Below are 27,737 nucleotides of genomic sequence, written 5' to 3'. Positions count from 1 at the left end.
GTGTATTAATGTCCTTGAATAATGTTCCAGTCTTTTCTACATACCCAAGAGAGACTTTTTAAAAGTCGTATCTATGTTGGAACAAAGTTAATCCGCGGGACCAGCGCTTAAATTCACATAAGAAATTGTCAAAAGAGATATTTATATCTGAAGTGTTTCCACTAATCCATGTGGCAAGGTCCACATATATAGGCTTCTATTATGCCACAAAATGTGGGTACTTAAATAAAACGATGGACCAAGCGAAATTCCGGTTCTCAGAATTTTTTCTTTGAAAGTCCATTAAGGGTATAAGAAAAGAATATAGGAAGTAGATCAAATTATTTTGATATAGCCTGATTCATTTTATTATGAAATGCTTGAAAAGCAAGGAAAATTTATTTAAATTAGTTTTCAAAAAATTAAAATTTGAAAGTGACGAAAATTGATCTCAAATTGAAATTTGGAAAGAAGCAATACCGTTCTCTGTATTATTTAATGGCAGAAATACCAGTAAAGTGCCAAAACCGAGCCAAGTTTCAGGATTTTTTTCTTATAGGAACTGTTATGTTTTAAATATTTTAAATAATATTGGCTTAATTAGATTTGTCTAAATGAAATATTTAATTTTTGTGTTCCTTAACAAAAACAAAATGGCGGCAATATTTGCACTTTTCCAAGGACGTCGCAATTGGAATGCCAAATCGGTGTGCAACATATATAGTTTTTGTCAGGCAGGCTCAGTGATTAAAGCGTTGGACTGTCGGGATGAAGTGGAAAATTGTGAAAACGAAAATGGTTTGGAAAAGTCAGAAGTCAAGTTACTAGTGCCAAAAGGGGTTTGTATATTGACTGGATGTCGGATAAAAGTCGACTGAGTTGTGATTAGGTACCTGAGTCAAATCAGGATAATAATCACGGGTGAGTGTAATGCTGACCACATTTTCTCCTACCTGCACTGTTACGGTCTTCAATGAAGTGCTCTTGCACACTTCAAGGTCCAGATCCAATTGGATTATCACGCCAACGATTATTATATGGCATATATATATTATTATATATGAGTAGTTTCTAGTTGAATGGGAGTTTGGAGTTTCCCACATGGAGACGGACAGACAGACACTGAATCGATTTGAATAAGGTTTAGTTTTACATAAAACCTTAAGAATGGGAGGGCGGCCCCCACAACGTCCCATGGGAAGAACTTATTTTAAATCATTTATTTAAATGGCACGATTGCGCGAAAAAGGCGTTTATTAACAAGAAAGCCGGTTCAAAAGTGTAAAAATTTGCAAAACTCCACAAAAATGAGGATTTTTCGTTTTGGAAGACACTTTTTTTTACGAACGAAAGTGAGTGCAACGTCTTTCACTCCAATAGTCAATCTTATGTTTAGAGATAGAGAAAGCAAACAAAACAAATTACGGCCAACAATTAAACATGGACGCGGACCCTTTGTGAGAAAGTACAGAGTTCGCGACGCACACTGGGACGAATCGTTATTTTAGCATGACAAAATTATTTGCTCATTGTTTATGAGAGCGATTTTGGTAAAACATAGAATTCAAGGGTAACAGAGTTTGCTAGTTACAAATTCGAGTAAAATTTCAAAATGGCGGATCCAATATGACATTTGAAGATACGAGATTTCATTCACATTAGTGGTTTTAACGATTCAATATACCCAATTTGACGTTAGATCTATTAAAAAATGTACACGGGAATGAACAGACAGCGGAAATATTAATAAAACAAAAAATTAAATAAAAATTTGTATTTCAAAAGGACTTATTCTTATCTATTAATATATTATGTATAGTAGAAATATAAGTACATTTTTTTAAAATTAGAGTTCTGCTTCTTCGTCTTCATTCGCACAGCAAATAGGAGTTCTTAGCATACTTATTACCACCTGGTTAAATTTGGTTTTATTCTTTTTGGGATTTTTTCGTTTACTTGTTACAATGGGGTCCGAAGATACAAGCATCCAATTAAATATATCAACATTTGTATTTATTCTTGATGTTTTCCTGGAATGGCATTGCCTTAAAATTTTGTATTCCTTATGGCCTGCTTCAATGACATCTTCAGATAACTGGCCTATTGGCAAAGGTAAAGATTTTATAATATCAGTACCATGTAACAAGAGTTTGTGAACCGTGGCACTCATTTTATACCAGCCGTAAAGAGATATAGCCAGATGTGCTGTTTCAACGCAATATATTTTAAAAATATCTTCCTTGATGTAATGCCCGCATGAAATAACAGAAAGTATATTTGAAAATCGTATTATTAACTCCTTATCAACTCCGGTTATTTCAGATGACAGTAAAGGGTTCTCGAAAAATTTCCTTGCCGTGTTTCCATCATTGCTATTGCCTCCACCTTGCTTCGGCTGATCGACAACGAGGCCCAATTTATTATAGAACTCAGTAGCTATTTTAGTTTTTCTTTCCTTTACATTTGCTTTTGCATTTTCACCTCTTGCTTGCCACTGCTTTATTTCCAATTTATAAGCTATGTGCAACAAATATTCATAGCACCTAATATGAGCATGTAGTACAGAGATACCAAATTTAAACGCGCTTTCATCACAGTCCCTATTTTGCAATTTTCCATCATTTCCATCATTTAAATCTTTTGCAGAAGCTTTACAAATATTACACGCCTGCGAGTTTGTATTTTCAGTTAAAATATTAATCGTTTTTCCATCTAACATGGTACATATGAGTACATGTTTAATAGCATCCATACGAATAATAGTAGGCTCCAATTGCAACATTTGTTTTTCCACCTCTTTATATTCGTCTTTCACATTTTGAATATTTTCTTTTTTTATTTTCAATGCAATTGGACGACAATATCTCGTCGATGATGGGGTTAAATTATTCCAAAATATTTGTTTTTTATTATTATTAGATTGACACATTTGCAATGGCACTATTGTACACAAAATAATGTTAGAATCGGCATATAATGAATTATCTGCAAAATTCTGTTTGTATATGCTATGCCCACCACTTCCATCTAAACCCCATTTGTAATAAATTTCGATGATATTAGAGTTCTCCGAAATATTCTGAAGAATTACTTCAGCCTGTACTTGTGTCAAACGTTCTGCTGTATGTGTAAGAAGATCTTGCAAGGGCACAGAAGCTTCTTTTTCAGAAACGGTAATGTTTGGAGGATAACACATCTCTTTTGCCTCTACTATTAAATAATACGAAGGGTAAATGTCAGCCCCTCTTTCCTTCGCTCCAACTCGCATGGTTATATAATCCTCCTTGGTTAGGTCAAGATCAACTACAAGATCTAAAGCCTCTTCAGGGCTGTATGCTCTTTTTTTATTCTGTTGGGTGAAGATTGGATGGCTAATTTTACAACCTTAGCTACACTTCTCTTTCCAGATTTGACTAAGCTTGATTCTGTGGCCATGTACAATTTGTCTGTGCTTATGCTTGATGTTAACTCACTGATCTGCCTTTGCTTAGTACGTAGAGAACTTTCTTCAAAGTCCTTTTTTGGCCTTCCGGATAGCCGAAGCCGCTCTAATTCAAATATCTCTGGAAGTTTTAAATCTTCATCAAGCCTGTTTCAGCATTCTCCTAAACGGCCTCTTCCAGTGAACTACCCTGCTTGGCGTTTGCCAAGCTCGCGCACTAGCTCCTGGATGTTTTACTAGAGGACCGTGGTTGCTCTCGTTCCGGGTTGCCGAAACCTAACTTCGGAACGATGGGGTTATCAAACACCACTGAAACAGAAAACACTAAAGGGGTTAGAAAGAATACTTACTTGATTTGTATGGCTTAAGTAAATGAGAACACTCGCGACTCCACTTCAACATACCTTTATTTTCTAATCACAATATTCTATTTCACTCTTATTAATAATTTTTACTTAATTAATTAAAAGCGATTTTAAAGTAATTCCCGCGCGTAAAGTGTTCTCGGATAGAACCCTTTAGCTCTGTTCAGAGGCTTGTTCACAACTCAAAATTAAAAGTAACGTTATTCTTAAAATCACCTATGTTTGACCCTTCCGTGTTTACACATTGCTTTGAAAGTGTTCTTGTACACAACACAAGAACACTTGTTTATTATTGTAAATTTGGTTGTCGGCGACAAATCGACACCTGCTGTTGCGCTGCGAACTGCTGACACGGAAGAAAGTCATGTCGAGGCCAAATATACCATTTGGCCTGTAACATGCTGATGCAAAGGCGGAAAAGAATCTCGTGATGTCCAAACAGGCCATTTGCATAGCATGTGATGAAACGACGGAAGAGGTTAAATGCGCAGGCAGACTGGGTTTCATTGGGCTAGCTCCAAAGATGCGGCTGCTGGAGAAAATCCGGTGAAATCGCTTGAACATCCTCCCGCGCAAAGAAAGTCCAATTGCCTGGACCTGGACTGTTATCTATTGGCAAACGGTCCCAAGTTTCTGAATATGGAAACTCTCGTATTGGTGTCACTCGTTGCCAGCTTGCATTCTAAGGGTGTAAGGCCATCCTTCTACCTCTAACGATCGAAATGATGGCGCCCAAAACGGAAACCCCTAAGTAGTGCGTAGCGCCTTAATAACCCCTTCCATCAATAGCCAGTCCCCTGGTAGATCTCCGATTGATGCAGAATTGTCTTCCGGGTGTTGATGTGTTGTTTTTTTTTTCCGATGAAGTCGATTGTCTTGTTAGTATTATACATATCAAGGCTTATGCCTAATTTTCTTTTTGCGGAAGGGTCCACAATTTTGTTTGTTCTTAAATGTATCGTTCTTATTTTCTTCATTGTGTTCATTATTCTTTTATAATTGAATCTGCTCTTTAAAAATTATAATAAAAAAGGCTATTTAACCCTAGGACTTTGTTACAAGAGGATGAAAATGAAGAATGTAATACTTACACAAATATAAATACTTGGTCGTTTTTTATAAACGCCTAGAAAACTTGAATCGTTTATTTGGATGCTATTTTGCTTGTATATGATGTAGTTATCATTATGTTCATATGCATTTTGTGTTTATAGTTAATTCTAGTGTTGATTTAGAAAATATTCATACTTCACAAGATCACCACATTTCGTTTTTTGCTTACTAATTCTGCAATACTTTTACTCTCAGTTAATTGTTCTCAGATTACTTATATTTCGTTTTTTTTTCATTGTGCACTTAAGTGTGCTACTATTGGTAGTAATTAAACTACACGCGTAGTAATCAAAATTACTCGAAAGCGATTCAATGCCTAGGGAATACCTCATCAGCTCAGTTTCACGATGACGTACCACGGTAAAGAAATGTGATCCATCAAGCGTTGACTTTGCACATTTGAAATCAGAGCGCCGGCTGCCCCAGACATTGAATCACTTTTGCACGCGTCTGCATTCATTTTTGCTTGCACTCATGCTACCAAAACAACACATATCCAGCGACCGTCACCCAACATAACAAAAAACAAAAAACAATCAAAACAAATCTGATACCTTGACACCATGCTACTGTTCTTGACCGTGACTTTTTTGCCGCCGGTCTGTTGTTAATTTGTATTAGTCACTTATTTACAATCCATTCATACACAAGAATTTTACATAGGATTAGTGATTATTATTTAATTTCATTTATTTATATTACAGTTTCGGATCCAACTACGGGTTTGTTTTTTTTTTTACATGGGAATGTATACACAGGAATTCTAGACTGAGGAATTTGCGGGTGACATGATACCTATAGGGTTTGTCGATTCTTGACCCCATCTCCCGTGCTGCCGATCCGCTGTTGTTAGATGGCTTATAAAGGTAGGGTGATCATCATCCCCCTTTCGCTTCTTTCTGGCTAACCGTACCCAAATACCTACGATAACGGCCCCTACTAATAACCCTGCCAAAGTACAACCGTGGGGAATGTATTGTTTGAACACATTATCGTCATTAATTACTCCATCGAGTTCTCTCTTTAATGTGGCTATAAGGTGCTTGTTGTCTCGGACGTGACTGATCTCGGTTGATGGAAGATTAAACCGAGGAGTGACTGTTTCATACACCTTTGTCCAGTTTACTGTAATGGCTCGTGGAATCTCTTTTATCTGGAAGGAGACCTCGCCCATGGTACAATAGTCGAGCTCTACTAGAGAAACAGGAAACCGAATTTCTAACTGAGTGTCATTACACGTGATTGGTATTTTATCAACTTGCCCTTGGAATATCACTCCAACATGGGGGCTAATGCGACCGATGTAGGTCTCATTGCTCCATCGCGTGGTCGAACACCAATCCTTTAATTGTTGGCCTCCCCGTATAATTTCCTTAATACATGATGGTCCAGAGCGTAACAATTTTGTCTCATATAGGCGAGGGAGAATCTCTGTAGACTCTTCCTCGAAGAAAAACTTGTCCGCATTGGGCCCAACGAATAGGATGCGGAATGGTACCGTTGTCCCCAAGTCCCAAGTGTTATTTTTAGAATCTGGAGGGGTGATAACTGCTACCTGTCTAAATTCCTCTTTATACGCAAGAGGAATTGTATATTCGATCGTAACGAGATCATTCTGAAGCCATGCAGACACTGGATTAACCTCGAACACTCTTTCTGGCTCATCTTGTTTCGGCAGGACTACCCCAGGGACCTCCCTATTAACCTGGCTTATAAAAGCCGCCAGTTCCTTGGTAGGTCGAATGTTTCGTAATTGCTCATGTTTGGCAACGATTTCGCTAATTAATGTTTTAATTCCTAGGGAGAACTCCGACAGCTCCTGCCTTAACATTTCTTTCCCCTGCTGCTCCATTAGCTGATTTATCTGGTTCTCCACCTGATGGTACTCTAGGTCCGTGATGTTTAACGTTAACGCTGCGATTTTTGTCTGTTGATGTCTAAGAGCTTTCACTTCCTCGCGAATAGCTATGTCTCGGTAACTAAGGTAAGCTACTGTCCCCGCCGCTAAGAGACCTGGGATATACTTAGCCCCTGTTTTCAATAAACTACTTGATATTAGGGGGACTATACCAAAGGCCCGCCTAACTCGGTTGACCTTATAGGAAGCGGTCAACTGTCGATTAACATCAGCGACTTGCAGTTCGCTTGTAAGTTTCAGCTCGTTGCAATGTTCTTGGACTTCCTCCACCATCTGCCGCTCACATATCCTATGGAACTTTTCCAACTGTTGCGACATTGTGTCGAGATCACGCGTGAGGTTTACTGAGGTTACAATAGTATATTTTAGGTCAAATGCCTTTACCTGCACTAATCCCAATTCCAAAATTCTGGTTTCCAAGACCGGGTCCACTGCCCAGGACACCACTGTGGCGGGGATTAGGCATATACACAGCAGAGTAGCCACTTGTGCTAGAGACCACGGCTTCCATCCTTTTCCGCTTCGCGTTCGGGAGGGAATGTTAGGTGGAGCCTTGTCCGGTTCTAACGCATTATCATCTGCTTCCTGCGCTTGAGAGGGCTCAGCTTCCTCTTCTGGAAGAAGGGGAACGAGCTGATGCACAGCACGATGTATATTGTCCCTACCAGCAGTTTTTAATTTTACTTGACGGATGGTGCCCTGTAGATCTGGAAAAACTTCTAACACTCGCCCGGTCTTCCAATCTAATGGTCTGTGACCACTTTCTTTGATTAGAACAAGTTCACCTGGCCTCAGTTGCCTACCGGGGGGCTTCCATTTATACCGCTTCTGTAGATACCCCAAATAGTCAGTCTTGAATTTGACCCAGAAATGCTTCTGCAGTTCCTGGATCTGAAGCCATTTTTTGGTTGCTGGGAGACTTTCATTTAGACCTTCCCCAGCCGGAGGTGACAATAGGCTTCTTTGAATGATGAAATGTGCAGGAGTTAGTACCTGCAGGTCATGACTATTATCAGCCAGCGGATACAATGGTCGGCTGTTTAATATTGCTTCCCATGTGCAGACGGCAGTTTGAAAGTTTTCATATGTCAGGTTGGAAATTGAAGGCATCCGCTTTATGTAGCCTTTTAGACTCCCCACTGCTGCCTCAAACAGCCCTCCGTAGTGGCTGCCTCTTGGGGGATTATGATGCCATACGATCTGACGCTGAGCCAACCTCTCCTCGCATTCACTGGTCAACTTTCCCCAGGCTTCCCTGAGCACTTTGGAAGCCCCTACTAAGTTTGTGCCGTTGTCGGAGCGAACCATTTTCGGCTGGCCTCGCCGGCTTACGAACCTATGAAACGCAGCCAAAAATGCATTTGTGGTAAGATCCGTACAGAGCTCTAAATGTATCGCTTTAGTAGACATACATACGAAGACCACTATGTAGACCTTCATAGATTTTGTGGTCCGTAAATTTGTGCTTTTATTTGAAATGGTCCGCACAGATCGGTTCCCACATTTTCAAAAACAGCGGATGACCTTATTCGCTCGGGAGGAAGGTCTGCCATTTTCGGGATTATAGTGGCTCCTCGCATTCGAACGCACCTAACGCATCCCCTAATCCACTTCTTCACTCTCTGCTGCAGCGCTGGAATGTAATATCTTTCTCGGATGATAGCCATTGTGAGTCCTGTTCCACAATGTTGGTGAAACTTATGAACATGTTGAATTATGAGGTCAGCTAGGTGACACTTCCCGAGAATTATAGGGTGTTTCTGCTCAAACGGGATGAGCGCCTGCTCTAATCTTCCTCCCACTCGGAGAACCCCAGATACCTGATCGACAAAGGGGTTTAGCGTGGACAGCCAATGATTTTTCTCGATATTCAATCCCTTCTGAATTCTGAAAATTTGCCTCCCGAAGAGTAGTTTTTGTTGATACCTGACGACTGCCCACTCCGTTAGCGGAAGTTTGCTTTTCCCTAGAGTTTTTGTGATTTTCCGGATGACCTCTTGAGCTTCTTTTATACTGGACGCCCCGTACAACAGATCATCCATATAGAACGCGTTCTTGATGATCCAGTTGACCTCCTCATCAGGAGCATTGTCGTCCGCCACCTGGTGAAGCGTTCGAATTGCTTGCCAGGGTGCACAGTCTAACCCGTAGGTCACCGTTTTCAAGTAAAACTCTCTTATCGGTTCTTGAGGCTTCGCCCGCCAGAGAATCCTAAGCTTGATCTGATCCTCCGGTCTCAAAAGTATCTGCCGATACATCTTAGTAATGTCACTAGAGTATTCATACGCAAACCTGCGTATTCTAGTGACAATGTCGGAAATATGGTTTTGCAACTTTGGACCGGGATGGATCATCTCGTTAAGGCTCACACCATTTGATGTCGGACTGGAAGCATTGAAGACATTCCGCAATTTCGTCGACGTGGCCTCTTGGCGAACCACGCTTAAATACGGGATATAATATACTTCGCCGCTAGTGTCAGATTGATGATCCTTTGGAACTTCAGCCATGTGGTCCAAATTAAAATATTCTTCCATAAACTCGTCCGATTTGAGCTTGTGGTCTTTGTTTTTCAACCACCTTTTCTCCTGACCGAGATAGTGCTGCACAGCCTTGTGGTACGAGTTTCCTAGTTTAATATTATCTTGTCGCCACGGGGTCGATACCACGTATCGGCCATCGTTCTCTCGGTAATGACCCTTTACGAATAGGTCCTCACAAATTTCGTCATCTATGCGACTAGATTCATCTCTACTTAGGGGCATATCCCAAAAAGCCCTTAAGTCCTGTTCCCATTCCTTGATAGTGACATGTGTTGAGGTGAACTTCGATACCGAGGATTCCGCCGGACCAGACACAATCCATCCCAATTTCGTGTTCTGGAGCAGGAAACTATCTACGGTTTCTACTCCATTCACGAAAAGTTGTGGAAGGATACTAGACCCTAATAAAACTGGAACGTGAGATGCATGTTCCGTTACGGGATCCGCCAACTTCTTCCCTTGAAACAATGCCTTTACTTGCGGCGGTACTTGTGGAAGGGAACCTTTAGTTACCCGTCTGACTACTAACGCTTTAGTGCTGACCTCGGAACCATCGTCCAATTTAAGGGTGAGACACACAACCGCTGACACTTTCCCTGCTGACACACCACCTACTCCTGAAATTTCGATGTTGGTCTTTTTCTTTTTTAACCGAAGTTTCTGTACTAGATCTTCGGTTATATAGCTGCTCTGACTACCTTGATCGATCAAACACCGAACTGGAACGGCATGTCCTTCTCTTGTCTCTAGCTTAACGACAGCTGTTGGAAGAACGGTTCCGGACCATGACAATGCTGTCGAATTTTTGGCATGATGAACAGCAGAAGACGGGTTATCCCCTTTGCATGGATGCATGGCAGTAAGATGTTGCCCTTTGCATATTTCGCATTGGAGATTCTTGCGTTTATTGCACGCTTCCCCCCTGATATATTTGTGGGAGAGACAGTAAATGCAAACATGATAACGGCGGAGCAGTTTCTCCTTGTCGGTACTTTCAATGAATTGAGGACACTGGGCTGTGAAGTGCTTCCCCATACATAAGAAGCATTTAATCCAGTTTCTCTTTTCACCATCCGACTTGGAGACCAAGGCTATCTCCTTCTGGGTTTTTCTCTTATTCCCAAGATCCTCCGCCTTGGATATCCCACTTAGACCATCCCAACTGGGGGACATGACCACATATCTATTTTCTAGAAATTGGTCTATGCCGTTTATCGTAACGGGCATTTTTGGATCTCGTAACGTTAAGTCGAACTCCCTCCGAGTTGTCATATCCATTTTCCTCGTCAGGACGAACGGAATGAATGGAATACCTTCATCTGCATTGAAACCTGCTTTCCGTAGGTTCTGAACTGCGGAACGCATGGTATCCAATGCTCTTCCCAGCGTTCTAGCCTCCCTTTGGTTTATCTGAGGTAAGTCAACTAACGCCTGAATTTCCTTTTCTATTAAGGCCCGACGATTACTGTACCTTCGGTCAAGAAGAACCCATGCTTGTTGGTAATTCTCTCCGTATATCCCTAAATGGTCGATTACACGTTTTGCATCGCCTCTTAACTTGCTCTGAAGCATCATTAAGCGCTCCGCAAAACCGATTTCAGAACCATCGTATACAGAGTTAAAGAGGCTTTTGAATGGTTCGTATTGACTGATGTCCCCACTGAATATTGGAATATCTGGGATGGGTGGGGCGGGTCTAAAACGATATCCTGAGTTCCAAGGGGAAAAATGGCTCGAAGGACCAAAATGGTTTGGCCGGGTCTGGCTGGGATCCAAGAAGAATTCTGAGCGGTTTGGTCCAGGAGTCCGCAAATATTCTGGGCGGGGCTGACTAGGATCTAATAAATAGTCCGGTCGTAGATGGGTGGGGAAGGGCCCAAGATTAGATGTACGCGGTTCGTCTCTCCACGTTGGATAATTTTGTTTATCCTTATCACAGGCCCCCCATGCCCCTCCAAATGCAACTTCACATCTGCTTGAACTCCTGGGCAGATCCCTAGCTGTCGCTTCACCTTGGAGTCTGTCGTTGACGTCTATGCCCAAGTCTCGTTCTAATAACCCTGTTTCAACTTGTCTTGGGACGGCCCCCCTACTCGAACTTCCTTCACCGGGATCTACATAATATTGAGTCACTGGCGGGAGCTTAGGGACTTGTTCCCTAACTGACCCCAAAGATAACGGGTCGACCTCTGTTTGTCTCTCCTCAGGGATAAGAGAGGGATGAACTCTCTCAACGAACTCCTTTGTTTTCAAATAAACTGATTGCATGAGTCCCAGCTTATTCTCTCGAAAATATATTAAATCTGCCGAGGGATTCAATAATAGAAGCCGTTTATGTTCTGCAATGAACTCGAAATAGATCTGCCGGACCTCACTCCACGCGGTTTCAAAGCGTTCCTTAGTTCGCTTTTCCTGCCGCAGTTTGCATAGCGTCTCGCGAACCTCTTCAACTTTCAAAACCCGCTTTTGCTGAGCTTCAATGATCTCCTGGATCTCCATTTTTGGTTCTATTTCAACTGGTTGTCACTTAATTGAATTAAATATTTCCGTTTGGTACGGACAGTGTATAAGAACGACACACAAAATACGTGAGAGGCGCAACACTATAAGGATCTTTCCTTTGGTCTGAACGCGCCCACGTAATAACAACAATAATAAAAATACACACCAACGATGTTAGAGTGTCGTTTGAGAAACGTGGGAGGCGCAACACGATAAGGACTTTGCCTTAGGTCTGAACGCGCCCACGGATCAACAACACCACAAAAATTCACACCAACGATGATAGAGTGTCGTTAGAGAAACGTGGGAGGCGCAACGCTATAAGGAACTTTGCCTTGGGTTTGAACGCGCCCACGGATCAACAACACCACAAAAATTCACACCAACGATGATAGAATGTCGTTCGAGAAACGTGGGAGGCGCAACACTATAAGGACTTTGCCTTGGGTTGAACGCGCCCACGAATCAACAACACTACAAAAATCACACCAACGTTGTTAGAGTGTCGTTAGAGAAACGTGGGAGGCGCAACACTATAAGGACTTTGCCTTGGGTTTGAACGCGCCCACGGATCAACAACACCACAAAAGTTCACACTAACGATGATAGAGTGTCGTTAGAGAAACGTGGGAGGCGCAACGCTATAAGGAACTTTGCCTTGGGTTTGAACGCGCCCACGGATCAACAACACCACAAAAATTCACACCAACGATGATAGAATGTCGTTCGAGAAACGTGGGAGGCGCAACACTATAAGGACTTTGCCTTGGGTTGAACGCGCCCACGAATCAACAACACTACAAAAATCACACCAACGTTGTTAGAGTGTCGTTAGAGAAACGTGGGAGGCGCAACACTATAAGGACTTTGCCTTGGGTTTGAACGCGCCCACGGATCAACAACACCACAAAAATTCACACCAACGATGATAGAGTTTCGTTAGAGAAACGTGGGAGGCGCAACGCTATAAGGAACTTTGCCTTGGGTTTGAACGCGCCCACGGATCAACAACACTACAAAAATCACACCAACGTTGTTAGAGTGTCGTTAGAGAAACGTGGGAGGCGCAACACTAAAAGGACTTTGCCTTGGGTTTGAACGCGCCCACGAATAAACAACACAAGAAACAATGCACACCAACGTTGACAGAGTGTCGTTAGAGAAACGTGGGAGGCGCAACACTAAAAGGACTTTGCCTTGGGTCTGAACGCGCCCACGGATCAACAACACAAGAAACAATGCACAGCAACGTTGACGTTCAAGTAGTGTTTTATGTTGTGTAAACGAAACACAATCACTATAATTTCCCGCACTTTATATATATTTTTTCACAAGAGAAATTATTTTTATAATAGTAATTTTATTTAAAAACTTACTTTGGATCGTCATCCGGCTCGACGGACCAGCTGTTTCAGCATTCTCCTAAACGGCCTCTTCCAGTGAACTACCCTGCTTGGCGTTTGCCAAGCTCGCGCACTAGCTCCTGGATGTTTTACTAGAGGACCGTGGTTGCTCTCGTTCCGGGTTGCCGAAACCTAACTTCGGAACGATGGGGTTATCAAACACCACTGAAACAAGAAAACACTAAAGGGGTTAGAAAGAATACTTACTTGATTTGTATGGCTTAAGTAAATGAGAACACTCGCGACTCCACTTCAACATACCTTTATTTTCTAATCACAATATTCTATTTCACTCTTATTAATAATTTTTACTTAATTAATTAAAAGCGATTTTAAAGTAATTCCCGCGCGTAAAGTGTTCTCGGATAGAACCCTTTAGCTCTGTTCAGAGGCTTGTTCACAACTCAAAATTAAAAGTAACGTTATTCTTAAAATCACCTATGTTTGACCCTTCCGTGTTTACACATTGCTTTGAAAGTGTTCTTGTACACAACACAAGAACACTTGTTTATTATTGTAAATTTGGTTGTCGGCGACAAATCGACACCTGCTGTTGCGCTGCGAACTGCTGACACGGAAGAAAGTCATGTCGAGGCCAAATATACCATTTGGCCTGTAACATGCTGATGCAAAGGCGGAAAAGAATCTCGTGATGTCCAAACAGGCCATTTGCATAGCATGTGATGAAACGACGGAAGAGGTTAAATGCGCAGGCAGACTGGGTTTCATTGGGCTAGCTCCAAAGATGCGGCTGCTGGAGAAAATCCGGTGAAATCGCTTGAACAAAGCCATTTCATGTTGTTGTTCCGAAACCGCTAATACGTGTAATGAGAATTGCGCCATTTTATAAATAATTTTGCAACAAACGTTTTTACTATATTTTTCAGTTGCTTTGAGCAATTTTCTGAAAGTTCGTTTATGGCAAATTTTTCCGTTATGTAGCCAATCAATTGTTGATTACATTTGGCTGATGACCTTTTGTTGAATTGGCTGCTTCTTAGCACTGTAAAAAGTTCCCCTTTCTTAATTCGAATTTCATTAGGAACAGGGTCAAGTCGACTACCTGAATGAAATTTAGCGATTTTAAGAAAAGGGGGAAACGGGGGGACATGAGTATTACATGCCTTTATCAGCTATACGTTGTGCTACAAAACAAGTAAAAAAAAGTCATGGAACTTTTTGGAACTTTTTTTGTAACTCAAGCAAAAGTCAAAATTTCAATTTCTTTTAAACATCAAGTAGTAGTATTTTGTGATACGCATACTAAGTAATTACTTCGTACACAGTAATGATATTAATAACTGCAAATTAAAGTACCTACCTGACGATTCTAAATTCATGATACAAAACTTTAATTTTTCTTACTAACAAAAGTGTAACGACCGTATAGTAACTGTCAACAATTTGTTGTAACTCACCAGTATCAACGAATAGAAACAATTACTCAACTTTGCGCGCATGGGATGAGCGCTGTGTCGCAGAAAAAAGGAAATTTTTTCTAGTTCACAATAAAGGGACTTATAGTGTAAATTTCTGGCGCATTTTTTTTAAATTTGGGAAAAATATTTAAAATCGATTTTGTCGTCGTAATATGGTCGTTTGTCCTTATGTGCGACGGACGGGAAAAATAAATACCGAAAAACAAATTCAACTTCTTCGTAATCACGTTCATTTGTATGATTTCTGCCATGTGGACTACAAAGATGTTTTAAACAAGTCTGGAAACCTGGAAAGCTGGACACTTCAAGTGCAGGAGAGATTTTGGGTATTTCTTATATAAAAATGTTTGAGTGGATGTTTGCTCCATTTGATCCTAACATGTTATGTATATGCATATACAATATTATGGCAGAATATTCACCTCAAGGTGATGATGGCATTCAACGTCTTAGAATCTACACTGAAATGACAACTTTGACCTACTATAATCTTGTTATCATAGCAATAGTACGATTTGCGACAAACTTGGTATTATCATGCTTTATATTATAACCTCTGCACTATAGTTATATATTATTAATAAATTCTTTCGAGCAAAAATCTATATGGAGGGTATTTCGGAGCCAAAACACGGTACAGCGGGATGGCTCTGATGTTCTGAGAATAAGTCCATGAAAGAAATATCCAATTTCCAGCCCCCGATCTTCCCCGTATTGCATTGAACTAAGGCCAGCATTGAAAAGTACTAATCGAGATCTTTCATTTGATACCCCACATGGTTATGTTTGGTGAAAAAAAAATGTCACACCCCATTTTGCATGTATTTATAGTCAGCGTAGAAAATGTCACTCACTGTATGTATGGGCGTTCCCAGTTCCCAGTTCCCCACTATTGGTTCCTTATGAAAAAATAAGTTTTGACAGTGAATGATGAAGCATTTTAGGACCCCTGAGAAGGCGTCAGCGGCAAAATCTGTAGCTATCTGTGCATTGCTTTAATGACAAAACAACAGAACGCGACAATGTTAACTTTATGCGGCTTCTTGCCACGGGCCTTGTAGTCAACCCAGAAAGATCCGGAGTAGTCTACTTCTGAATCAGTAAATGGTTTCAACACGTGACGGTAAATTTCCCGTTATCTGACTAGTGATATGAGGTTTAGCCTTATTGCAACATATACAGTGGTGAACTATTGCTTCCGCCATAGTTTTTCCCTTAATGGGTCAAAAGCGTTGTCTGATAATTGCAAGCAGTGTTTGTGCTGCACAATGCTTATTTTGCCTATGTAGTGTTTCCATCATCAACCTCGTCAATGGCCCGTTATAAGGCAGAAGCATCTGAAGTTTCGCATCGTATGAAACTGTTGATGACTCTAAACGACTGCCCACTCGAAGTATACCTTTCTCATCCAGGACTTAGGAGGAAGGTCTTTGAAATCTGCTTTTGATATTTCTCGTGTAATTGCTGTAGTGACATTGTCTAACTCCTTCGGTGATAGATTTTTTTCTTGTTGTCTTAATCGTTTAGTTGTTCACGCGTTGTTGAAACATAAAACTTACCCCATTATTCGTTGCAAGTTTCTGAGTGATTGATTTTGTAAACGATACTGTTGGCTACTGTATTTTTTGTGTTACTGCAGCTACTACTGCTTTTCGTTTCCTTTCCAGTTCGTTTGGTTTGGAGACAATTTGTTCAGGCCATTGATGCTTAATAATAATAATCGTTGGCGCAACAATCCATATTGGATCAGGGCCTTGAAGTGTGTTAGAGCACTTCATTCAAGACCGTAACGGTACACCACAGTACACTGTGGGAGGCAATGTGGTCAGCATTGCGCTCGCCCGAGATTATTACCCTGATTTGACTCAGGTACTCATTCACAGCTGAGTCGACTGGTGTCCGACATCCAATCACGATAACAAATTCCTCTGCCCCCAGCGAGATTTGAACCGCGACCTTCCGCTACGACAGCCCAGCGCTCTAACCACTTGAGCCATCCGGACACTTGATGCTTCCCATGTAAAAAATAAGGATCAGGTGCAGAGTGGTAAATTTGAGCGACGTTTTGATTTGAAATCAGTGGGATTCATTTTGGTGCTTGCATGTCACCATTGTTTTGGAATTGCAGCCACTCTATTAGCTACACTTGTTTGGAATGATGACGAAGATGAGTTGATCTAAGCGAGTACGTTGATTTGTCTGGAAACGACAGATCTTTTATTCTAGCTTTTAGCTGTGCACTTCAAATAGCAGCACATAGCTCCAAACGTGGTAAGGTTTGTTTTTTAATTGGCACAACTCGCGATTTACCGCAAAATAATCGCACTATTGGCCTTCCATCCTTCGATGTTGCTGAAATATATATTGCTGCTTTTTCAGAAGCGTCTGAGGACGCATGAATTTGAAACGGGATTTCCTGACTAAACATGTATCGTGGAAACTGCAAGTCATGTAGTTTTGTGAATTCGTTGCGAAACGTTGTTCATCTCGTATGTAGCTCCGCTGGACTTCATGCCAAGATAAATTCAGATGCCACAGTTCTTGCACAAATACGTTTTGCCACACTTTCATTGAGAATTGTGTGAGTCTTTTCATAGAACTGATCGTTTTTTAGTTGCCAAATGAGTCCTAAGGCCTTAATTGACTTACTGGTTTCATCACTGAAATCAAGGTCAACCTCTCTATCTTCTTAAGTGATTCCTTGTAGCATTGAGAGATGATCAGCGGTCCATTTTGTAGCTTGAATCCTGCTGGATGCAGAATTTCTTTCAATTGTATTTGTATTTCGATTACTTCTTGTAAATTGTCGGCCCTAGTTAGGCAAGTTGCCATTGTGATTTAAAAACTTTAAAGTTTTTAATCACGTCGGGGTTTCGAATGTTGCGAATACCAGCGGACAGATGACGTCACCGGCGCTCTTCACTCAGTTTAGAGCTCGCCACAGGAGTAGAGAGCAGGCAGTGGAAGAGTGCCATTAGTAGGCGATGGAATAAAAGAAAAAATAATTGAAGTTTTAAGCTTGTCTCTTGTTTTCTCTTTTATCGTTTTTCAATTTAAATTTTAATTGGATTAGATAATTTTTAATTATAAAAAAAGGGAATGTAAAAGTGAACATCGTTTGTTACAAGAAAACATTTCTTAATACATAATATATATAACGAATATCGTGTTTATGTATAAATGGATGAACAATACATAGAGCAACAAAGGATACTTACATCGTTAAAGGAGAACATTGCGAATCTCATCTAAGCGATGGACTTTCTCTGAATGAGCAACTTATGGATGAAAAGAGTCTGTCACGTGATATCCCAAGTCGTCTCGCGCGAAAACAAGTATTAATAACTTCAAAAACGCTAGAAATGGGTAATTAAACACGACGGTAGTGACTGAACTAACGTAATTATATTTTCGAATTACTTATTTATATACAAAAAATTGTACAAAATATAATACAAAGTAAGCATTTTTAATATAAAAAATAGAATATAGCAACTTGAATAAAAAACTAACAACGTTGCGCTTTTTTGCGATCCAAATATGTGAAATGCAATGAATACATTGCAAATGGATGAATTGTGAATAAATGCAATAACATAAACGGTAAAATGATGCTTTACATCCGTATCTCAGTACATTGCTGTTACATTATTTTGATAAACGTAAATAAACTTTATGCAATCTTGACCTTATCTTATTGACAGATTTGAGGAATTTGAATACAGAATAAATTATTTAGATGATAGATTTCTACAGAGGTCATAAAAAAGTTGGTGGTTAATTACTTTTATTTTATGTTGTAATTAAACCTAATTAAACGTTAAATAAACACACTTTGTGTACTACAGAATACTATATTCTATATGCATGTATATAAATTGATCGTACGCCAATTTTCGATTTACTTCGTGCATAAAAGTATACATAGGTACATATAAAGTGCATATATTAAATATCGCTTGTTCAATATACAAATATATCCATATGAATTAGGCACTACCCAAAAGCTTCATTTACATATACGTATAAATACATACATAGGTTTGTCTTGAGTAATTGATACTAATATATAAATGATTAAAAAACTAAAACGAAATGTTTCCGTCCGACCTCCTATTCAAGCGAGTCCGCTTTGTTATAGTATTGACATACATACACGGTTTAGAATGCACGAAATTCACATAAAATGTAAAGTTGCACCTTGAGTGCAATGCTGACCACATTGCCTCCTACAGTGTACTGTAGTGTACCGTTACGGTCTTGAATGAAGTGCTCTAACACACTTCAAGGGCCTGATCCAATTGGATTGTTGCGCCAACGATTATTATTATTATTAATAATAGTTGGATTTCCTTCAACCTTATAGTTTGCCTTATGTTATCCCTTACACCATTGTCGCTGTTTGTAGTTCTGGCCTGAAGTTTCTGGGTAAATTTCTAAAATATGCTAATATACTATCATTAACTTTATTTGTGCAGATATCGGAACGGGATGTATGTATGTATGATTCATTTAGATACATCACTGTGATTTTTTTTAGATTTTTCGGTTGGATAAGTTCTGAGAACGAGACCTGTTGCACTTTGTGGGGGGTTATATTTTGAGACCTCATTCACTTTTACAGTGTGTTGAAAAATTTATTGATCATTTTTCTAAGAGACTATAATCTGGGCCTAATAATGATGTTACTCACCCCCGGACACAGCCTTGTTGTATCAATGGATTGTAACTGTCTAAGTAGTAAAGAGTGACAGACTTCGAATCCACCCGCAACTATGAGAAATCAGATCGGGACCCAGTTTCCGATTTTGAGACCTTACCAGATTCATGCCCGGACACCGTGAACCTGCGAAGGCTTCCACCCGACGACAGCGGACAGCACTGTAAAAGACGGCGAAGTATCTGGGGAATGATGAGCTGGGCATTATTACACCACCAAGTGCAGCGATATCCAGAGAAATCGGATGCAAGAATGCGTAAATTTCGGCGGAAAGTAAGAACAAGCAGGTCATTCCGGTTAAATCCACACTGGATGGAGCGAACTCTTCAGTAAGCAGCGGTTTTTATATTAGACTACACTTATGTCTACAAATATAAAGGTTAGACAAATTAATTTAGAGAATGCCAAAGCCTCTTCCTATCTACTGGCAGCAAGGCGCGCAAAGTTGTTGGACTATCCTTATATATTTCTTGTACAAGAGCCATGGGTTTTTTTTACAAAATGTTTGGTATGGGATTAGTAGAGGGGCTAGGATGTTTTTCGATCCTCGCCTCGTTCATTGAATAAATAATTGAGCTAAAAATCTGCGCCACAAAATCATTAGAGTTGATTAGAGGCTGCCGAGTGCTAGATGAAACCTCACTCTCTGATCACGGTTACTTAGAATTTAGTCTGACTATTACAGACGAACAGTCTTCAATACTAAGACGAAATCCTAGGGAAACGGGTTAAACAAAATTCAATGAACTTCTTAGCAACTAACTGAAACACCCTAAGCTACCAAAAACTCCTTTGGCGATAGAAGATCAATTGGAAACTCTGAATCGCACACTTTCAGAGAACCTTGAAGATACTTGTCCCATTTCTGGAGGGCGAAGCGGTAAAACGGCTCCATGGTCGAAATGTAAAGACTCAGAAGTTCAACCAAGCGACTTCTGAAAGTAATAAGAATGAAGACTGGTGAATATAAAAGGCTCGTAAAACGTTAGAGCATTCTGTGAGCAACTAGATGGAGAAAGGGAGGCTGTGCAGAGTCCTTAAAAGTATGAGTCGGCTAAGTTGGATTCACGAACTGTAGAACTGAATCTACGAAGACTCTCCTTGAAGTCCACAATCCGGGAGAATAGGTGACAGAAGCGGGAAGGAGAGAATTGATGATTTCTGCAAACCCTCCAACACCAGAGGGTTGCAAGGGGAATGGGAATACTGCGAGAACGGTTGTTATCAATAAAAAGGTGAGAGTTGCTATACTATCCTTTGAACACTTCAAACCACCTGGCAAGGAGGGCATTGAACACTTCGAGCAGCTTTTCAGAAACATTTTTCGAAGATGTCTTCCTCAAGAAGGCGCTAAAGTCGCACCAACTAAATGAAAACCAACAAAAGCGAGTACGCGATGAGTGTGTTCGTGGGCATTGAAGGGGCGTTTAATTGTGCGCCCTTCCAAAAGCTATGTGATGCCACCAGAGGGTTCGATGTTGATGTTTAACTGTGCGCCCTTTCAAAAGCTGTGTGATGCCGTCAGAGGGTTTGGTATTGATGACACTTTATTACTTCAATCAATGCAATAATAACGCATATATTGTTGTGTGCTGAAGTGAGGGTAGATCCTTACCTAACAACGATGTGCTATCGCTGCTCTCTGGAGCAAGGTATTGAACTCACTACTATGCCTACTGCAAACTTTACACGCTTAAGCTTAAGCGGATGACGTAATTTTGCTAGCTGTTGCTCGATATCTCGGAACGATGTGATTGACAATTGGTACATCGGGCATGGACTTAGTAATTCCAAATAAAATCACAATGGCATTATTTGCAAAGAAGAAACTGAATTGACTGTGAAATGTGAAATATCTCGGAGTTATTCTAGGTAAGAAGATTCTTTGGAACAAACATGTAGAAGAAAAAATGAAATGAAATGAAATGGGGACCTAGGCCTCAGGTAGTAAGGTGGATACATGTTGCTATCATTAGACCGATGTTCCTCTGTGCATCCATAGTCTGGTGGGTTAAGGTGAAACAAAAGAGTTTTCGCTGTACACTAGCCATACTGCAAAAAACCGTGTAGTTGGGTATTATCGGTGTCATAAGCGCGACATCCGGCTTAGCTCTAAATGCATTATTCAATTTGCAGTCGTTGGATATATGAAAAGCACTACAATGAGAAAGGCTCACAGACTAATTCGATTAGATCCATAGGAAAACAATGGACCTGGAGGACACAAATCATTGGAAGAGTTCTGGGGAGAATTGGATCCATCTTTCGCAATGCCTTCTGATTCTCGGATCCCCCAAGGGCGGCAACCTGGGCGATTGACAGGCGGGCAGCCGTATCGCTATTTGTAGCGATAGTGAAGCTGCATTGCAGTCTTTTTATCGCTTATGAAATCTTTCAGGAATGTAGAAACCGTTTGAACTCTGTTCCTAGATTCAAGACAATGGAACTATTATACTATGGGTACCCGGTTATTGTGGTGTAGAGGGAAGAGCAAGATCTGTGGAGCAAGTGTATGGAACTACACTTCGTATATCAAGATAATTTTTCCTTAATGAGGGCATGCCCCCTGATGTTCGTTGCTGTTCGTTCAAAAAATCAGTGGAGACATGAGGGAAGCACATGCCACCCCAGCATCACATCATCAAATGAATATCTAAACATGTTTTGAAATTGAAATGAAACATAGAAGTTGAAAATGTAAATAGCATCAACTGAATCAAACCAGCAACCGGGTCGTCAATATCTAAGGGCATATATAGTGAAAAGATATTTCGGTGGGGGATTGCGGGTGGATTTCGCCTGCCAGCCATGTAAAATCTTGTTCTGTGCATGGGGACCTATAATTTGGGATATGGCTGCTTCATATATTCAGTGACTAGAAATACTCTTCATATCGATATCCTTTTAAATAAAGTAGACAATAGTATATTACTAAAATGTGTAATAATTGGCCCCTGAAGTTCATCCTTAAACCACGAAATTGCAGTAATGTAAGCTATAACATAGAACATGATCCTCCTACCAAGTTTGGTGGAAATCGCACTATTACTAACAAAATGATAATATGTCAAAGTTGTCGCTTCTTTGTAAATTCAAGACTATGAATGTCAATATCATCCGAAATATATATGCACATATATTACGTGCTACGTATTAATAGGGCGAATGCACACTCAAATGTCTTTATATAAGAAATACACAAAACCTCTCAGTCCTAAAGCTTCCAGCTTCCGGTTTCCCGACTTGTTTCTTTTTTCCGCTTAACCAACATGTTGTAATGCAAGCTACTTAGAATGTAAAATAAATTATTATATCATATTTTAATTAGACATATTATGACAACCAGAGCGATTCCCGCAATTGACAAAGAATTGATATAAATTCGACTGTCTTTATTCTCTTCAATTGTGCCTGGCGATTCTGTTCACGGACATGATATTTATTATTACTTTCAAGGATCTGGCGTAATGAATTAAGAGAGGGTGCACTGGGCCTGCTGTTAACTTCGAAACCGGCCACAGCTGCATCTCGGAAAAATTTGCAATTTCCCAGAACTTCGTATGACTATGTAAATTACAGAAGCGAATCTGATACGTCCACTTATTATATGCCCCACTCTTCTTTCCCGCAAATTGACCACGAACCTTCACAAAAACGACTTTGCCTACGCATTTATGTTCAATTTCAATCCGTTTTCACATGTGATTTCAAGGATGGCGAATGTTAGAGTTGTATTCAAAGAAAGTTGGAAGAAAGTTCCTTTGGTATATTTTCCTTAAATGGTTAGATCTATAATTTTCCGTGCCAATTATTTATTTACCTCATTGTCATTGATTTCACCTTCAGGACTCATAAATTTCATTTTCGCTTTTTAGTATCTTCCTGACTTCAGTACTTACAGAATGGGAAATCTTGGTACTTATCGCGGTTTGAAGCAAATTCACTTGGTTTGGAGAATTTTGTGTCTAGCTCCCTGGACCAAATTCCATAAGTGTTATTATATTTGTATGAGTATAATTTTGGGCTTCAATATGTTCTTAATGTCAACGATAATCCTGGATGTTGTATTCTGTGGAAACTTTAGGTGTGCTTTTAACAATGTGACATATTACCTCGCTCTCGTATGCAAAGTCATTCAATATTTGGTGATGCTTTTGGTTCAAAAGAAGCTCTTTCAAGTGGACAGACTATTTCATATCCTAGATGAACATGTGGTTTTACCGGAAGATCAAGTAGTGGCAAATAAAGCAATTGAAAAAGGCCAGCGAATACTCAAGTATTTCTTGAGTGCTTGCCTACTTTCCGTATATTGCAAAATAGTGGGATTGCTTTTCACTTCAGGCCAGGTACCTATATTACCGTTATGGTCTCCATTTGAAGACTACTTCGTTATAAAATTGCTGTATGATTCTACCATTGGACACTTGATAATACTTCAAACTATTGCCAACGACATGTACGCACCAATTTGTTTTCTATTGTTGAACGCACATTTGAAAATTCTATCTCAGCAATTATTGCGTGCAGGTTGTGGAGAACAGGAATATCCTACTCAATCAAATATATCCACCCTTGTTAAATGCCACGTCACCATTTTGAAGTGAGTATTCTTGGTTTAGTATAAAATGAAATCAAGTTCCCATGGAACCAACTAGGAAGGACACTTATTTATCCTTCTATGCTTCTAGGATTTATAAAATTTTAGATGAAACTATCCCGAAAATGTTCTTTGTGGTACTTCTGATTGCTAGTATTCTACTCTGCATTTCAATTACATCTATAATTACAAACAGTCTGGAACCCTCGGACATAATATTTACTGTGGGATTAACTTCCATACTCATGTTTCAAATATTACCAATTTGCGTTCTGGCTCATCAATTTCAATCGTTGAGTGAGGAAGTTGCAGATGCGGCATACGCCAGTAATTGGCCTGACCAGGATCGTGCCTTCAGACGTGCAATACTTTTAATTATACAGAGGGCACAAAACTGCAAACCGATTGTAGTGTGCGGAATAGTGCCGATAAATTTGCCGACTTTTCTCAGTGTAAATGAATGTGAAAGACATAATTATTGATTAGGAATAATTCTTATTTGATATTTCAGATTGTACGGTGCGCCTACTCTTTCTCGGCAATTTATAGTATGATGAATTAGTTAAAATTTGAAGAAGACATCATTGATATTACCCTGGTATACGATTGCACATCACTTGAATTTAAAGTTTATAGATATTTGCTGTAATTAACACTTATAAAAATTGTTGAATTATTCCGCATTAACATTCGTAAATTATTCGAGTTGCTTATATATTTGCAAATAAAATCTTCAAAAATTATTTCAGGCGATCCTCTTAATATTCCATATCACCCTTCGTAAGTAAGGGACTCCAGACATCCCAGTTTTGCGCTGAACTTCACCATTATTTGCAGATTATGCTATCATTACATTTCAGACATGGTCTGCCATGTCTTCTTTTTCTACCGTAAATGTTGCCCTTATAGACTTTCCGTGGACCATCCTCATCAATACAGATTAAGTGACTCGTCTACCGCATTTTATCATTACAATTGCTCATAAATTTCGTCATTATAGGTGTGTAAGCTATAGAATCGTCCACTGTCCTATAGGAGATTAAAATTCTTCAGAGGATTCTTGTCTCGAATGTGGTTAAGAATTATTCTTGCTAAGAACCAAAATTTCCCAAAAATACATGAGAACTGGCAAGATAAAGGAAACTGGCGATATGATGAGGCGTTTCAGTTTTTGTGAACTGAAATAAGCTCTGAACGCTGCCAATATCCGTGCGCGTCGTAGCTGTTATTAAAAACTCTTTTGTTTTCAATAACTAGAGTACTTATTGCAGCAGATCAACTGTTGACAGTTTCTTTGTTCTGAATTGTTCTTGTTGCCTGTTGAATTGCCATTTGGTGTTATACAAACTTGCCAACTTTAATGAACTCAAGTAATTGCTTCTACGGAACTGTCCAAGTTTATTTTATAACCTTTCTTATATACAAAATCTAAAAACTGTTATCAACAATTCATGATACAAGATGCGATTTAAATTCAAGGAAAAAATCAGCAAAGTTACAATGTGAAATATGAAAATTATGTGAACGATATTAAGCAGAAAACACTTCATTAACAAATAATATATGCTACTATGATAGCAAAAAAATAGTGCTGTAGACTGGATTCGATTTTCATGTAATGTGATAATTAAAAAGTTCGCCCATGCGAGAATTATGATATAATGCGTGTCAATATATATATATTAGGTTGGGGAAAAATCCCGTATTTTGTCAATAGATGGCGACACTTAAACATATCTTGCGTTGTACTTATCGCATCGGGTCATACTATACGGCCATTTGAAGATGACAACAAGTTTGCGAACAAAACGGCGCATATTTGACTTAAATCGGATAATGCTAAGTATGCTAAATAAAGCGTTAAAATTCGATCATAAATACGACATTACTTTTTCATTTTGCTGCCCGTATGCCTCCTTTCCGCGTTTGAATGAATGGTTCAACTCACTACACTACCGTAATCGAGAAGTGAATTTTACCAGAGCTATTGTGTTTACACAAACCGGTTTACTGTCTGTCTGTCTGTCCGTCCGTCACACGCATTTTTCTCAGAGACGGTTATAGCGATTAACACCAAATTTGGTACAAAGGTCGGAACTGTGACCGCTCACGCATACAGTGAGTTACATCTTTTTACATAGAATTTAAGGGGGAGCTCCATACATGCCAAGGGGGGGTGTAACACTTTTCTCAACAAATATAGTCACGTGGGGTATCAAATTAAAGGTCTCGGTTAGTACTTTTCGAAGCCGATATTAGTTTTGATATTTGTTTGGAAGGTGGGGAGTGTGGGGGGTTGAAAATGATCATTTCTTTAAGGGGGTCATTCTCAAAAACTACCCAACCGAAAAATCGGAGGCTGCCACTATATGGTGCCTGGGCTCCGAAATACCTTCTATACCGATATCTGTTAATAATAGTATGTTACTATAATTTTTTGTAATTGGCTGGAAACCCCCTTAAGTTTACCCTAGCACCACGATGTAGTGATGTAGGCTATAATGTAGAACAGGATAGGATACCAAGTTTGGTGGTTATAATACGTCAAAGTTGCTGCTTCTTTGAAAATTGAAGACTATGAATGTCAATATCACCCTAAAGTGGATACTCTCACATAATATATGGATAAGTTACGTGCTACGTACTAAGCAATACACAAAACCTTTCGTAACTGAAGCGTCCAGCTTCCGGTTTCCCGATTTGTTTGCCATAGCTGCATGGTTGAACAGTAGTAAGTGCGATACCAATAGGTTCTGTGTGTTGGAGTGAGATCGCACGATAAAGCTTTTAAGCTTTCATGTTACCTCACTCGCTCTGTCTCTTTCGCACTGCGAGCTTTCGAATGTGTGCCTTTGGTGAGGGGTGTGTGCCTTTGGATGGCGCTTTTGGACGGGGTTTGCGACTTGGGCACGGGAGGCGGTTGTGTGGGGTATGTGCTTTTGCCGGGGTTGTATCTTGGGGTGGATGATTTGTGTCTTGGAAATATTAAGTTCTTTTGGTGCTTTTCTGGGATAAGGACTTTTGCATGTGTCTTAGATATTACCAAGTTATGTTTTGATGCGTTTCTGGGATATGGAGCTTTATTGTGCGTCTTGGGAGATATCAACCTGTTTGCTGTTTTTAAGGTTTTGTGTAAAACAAAACCTTATTAAAATCGATTCAATCTCTGTCTGTCTGTCTATCTGTCTGTCTGTCTGTCACACGCACTTTTCTCCAAAACGGCTAAACCCATCCGAACGAAATTTGGTGGACAGATGGGAGCTATGAGATCTCACGCATACAGCGAGTGGCATAAATTTAGGTGGAGTTTAAAGGGGGGCTCCCCATACATGCAAAGGGGGGATTCAAAAATTTTTTTCACCGGATATAGTTGTGTAGGCTATCAAATGAAAAGTCTCGATTTGCACTTTCCGAAACTGACATTCGTTTTGGCATCAATTGCAAAGTGCGCGAGTAAGAATTCAAAATGTACGCACTTGAAGTGAGACAGGACTCATTTTCGGAAACTACCCAACCTAAAAATCCGAGAAAAATCAGGGTGGTGGGTCTAGATGAAATCTAGGCCTCAAAACATGTCCCATTCCGATATCTGCTCAAATAAACTAACTAATAATATATTACTAACTTTTAGAAATTTACTGTAAAACCCCCCTTAAATTCATTCTAGGACTTCCGATAATATTTTCTATATATGTGCTAAATTTCGTGGAAATCTG

At 39.8% G+C, this 27,737-nt stretch overlaps 2 protein-coding genes across 3 annotated transcripts in view; both read left to right on the top strand.

Annotated features, from left to right (window-relative positions):
* LOC119655692 (odorant receptor 22b-like) overlaps positions 1-27,737 on the top strand; it is a 153,498-nt gene that overhangs the window by 83,866 nt on the left and 41,895 nt on the right. The window lies entirely within an intron of this gene.
* LOC119655660 (odorant receptor 33b-like) lies at positions 23,146-24,833 on the top strand. 2 transcript variants are annotated; one of them, XR_005249937.1, is made up of 5 exons: positions 23,146-23,206; positions 23,300-24,024; positions 24,113-24,473; positions 24,533-24,713; positions 24,771-24,823. XR_005249937.1 is itself a non-coding variant. In XM_038061647.1 (4 exons), the coding sequence occupies exons 1-4, from the start codon at positions 23,204-23,206 to the stop codon at positions 24,581-24,583; spliced, it is 1,140 nt and encodes a 379-aa protein (XP_037917575.1). In that variant the 5' UTR covers positions 23,146-23,203; the 3' UTR covers positions 24,584-24,833. The 2 variants fall into 2 exon arrangements, 1 of the variants encoding a protein (XP_037917575.1); XM_038061647.1 differs by having other exon boundaries at positions 24,533-24,833.

Source organism: Hermetia illucens, chromosome 1 (genome assembly GCF_905115235.1).
Source record: "Hermetia illucens chromosome 1, iHerIll2.2.curated.20191125, whole genome shotgun sequence".
NCBI classification, from domain to species: domain Eukaryota; kingdom Metazoa; phylum Arthropoda; class Insecta; order Diptera; family Stratiomyidae; genus Hermetia; species Hermetia illucens.
This window is presented reverse-complemented; position numbering and strand designations above follow the sequence as displayed.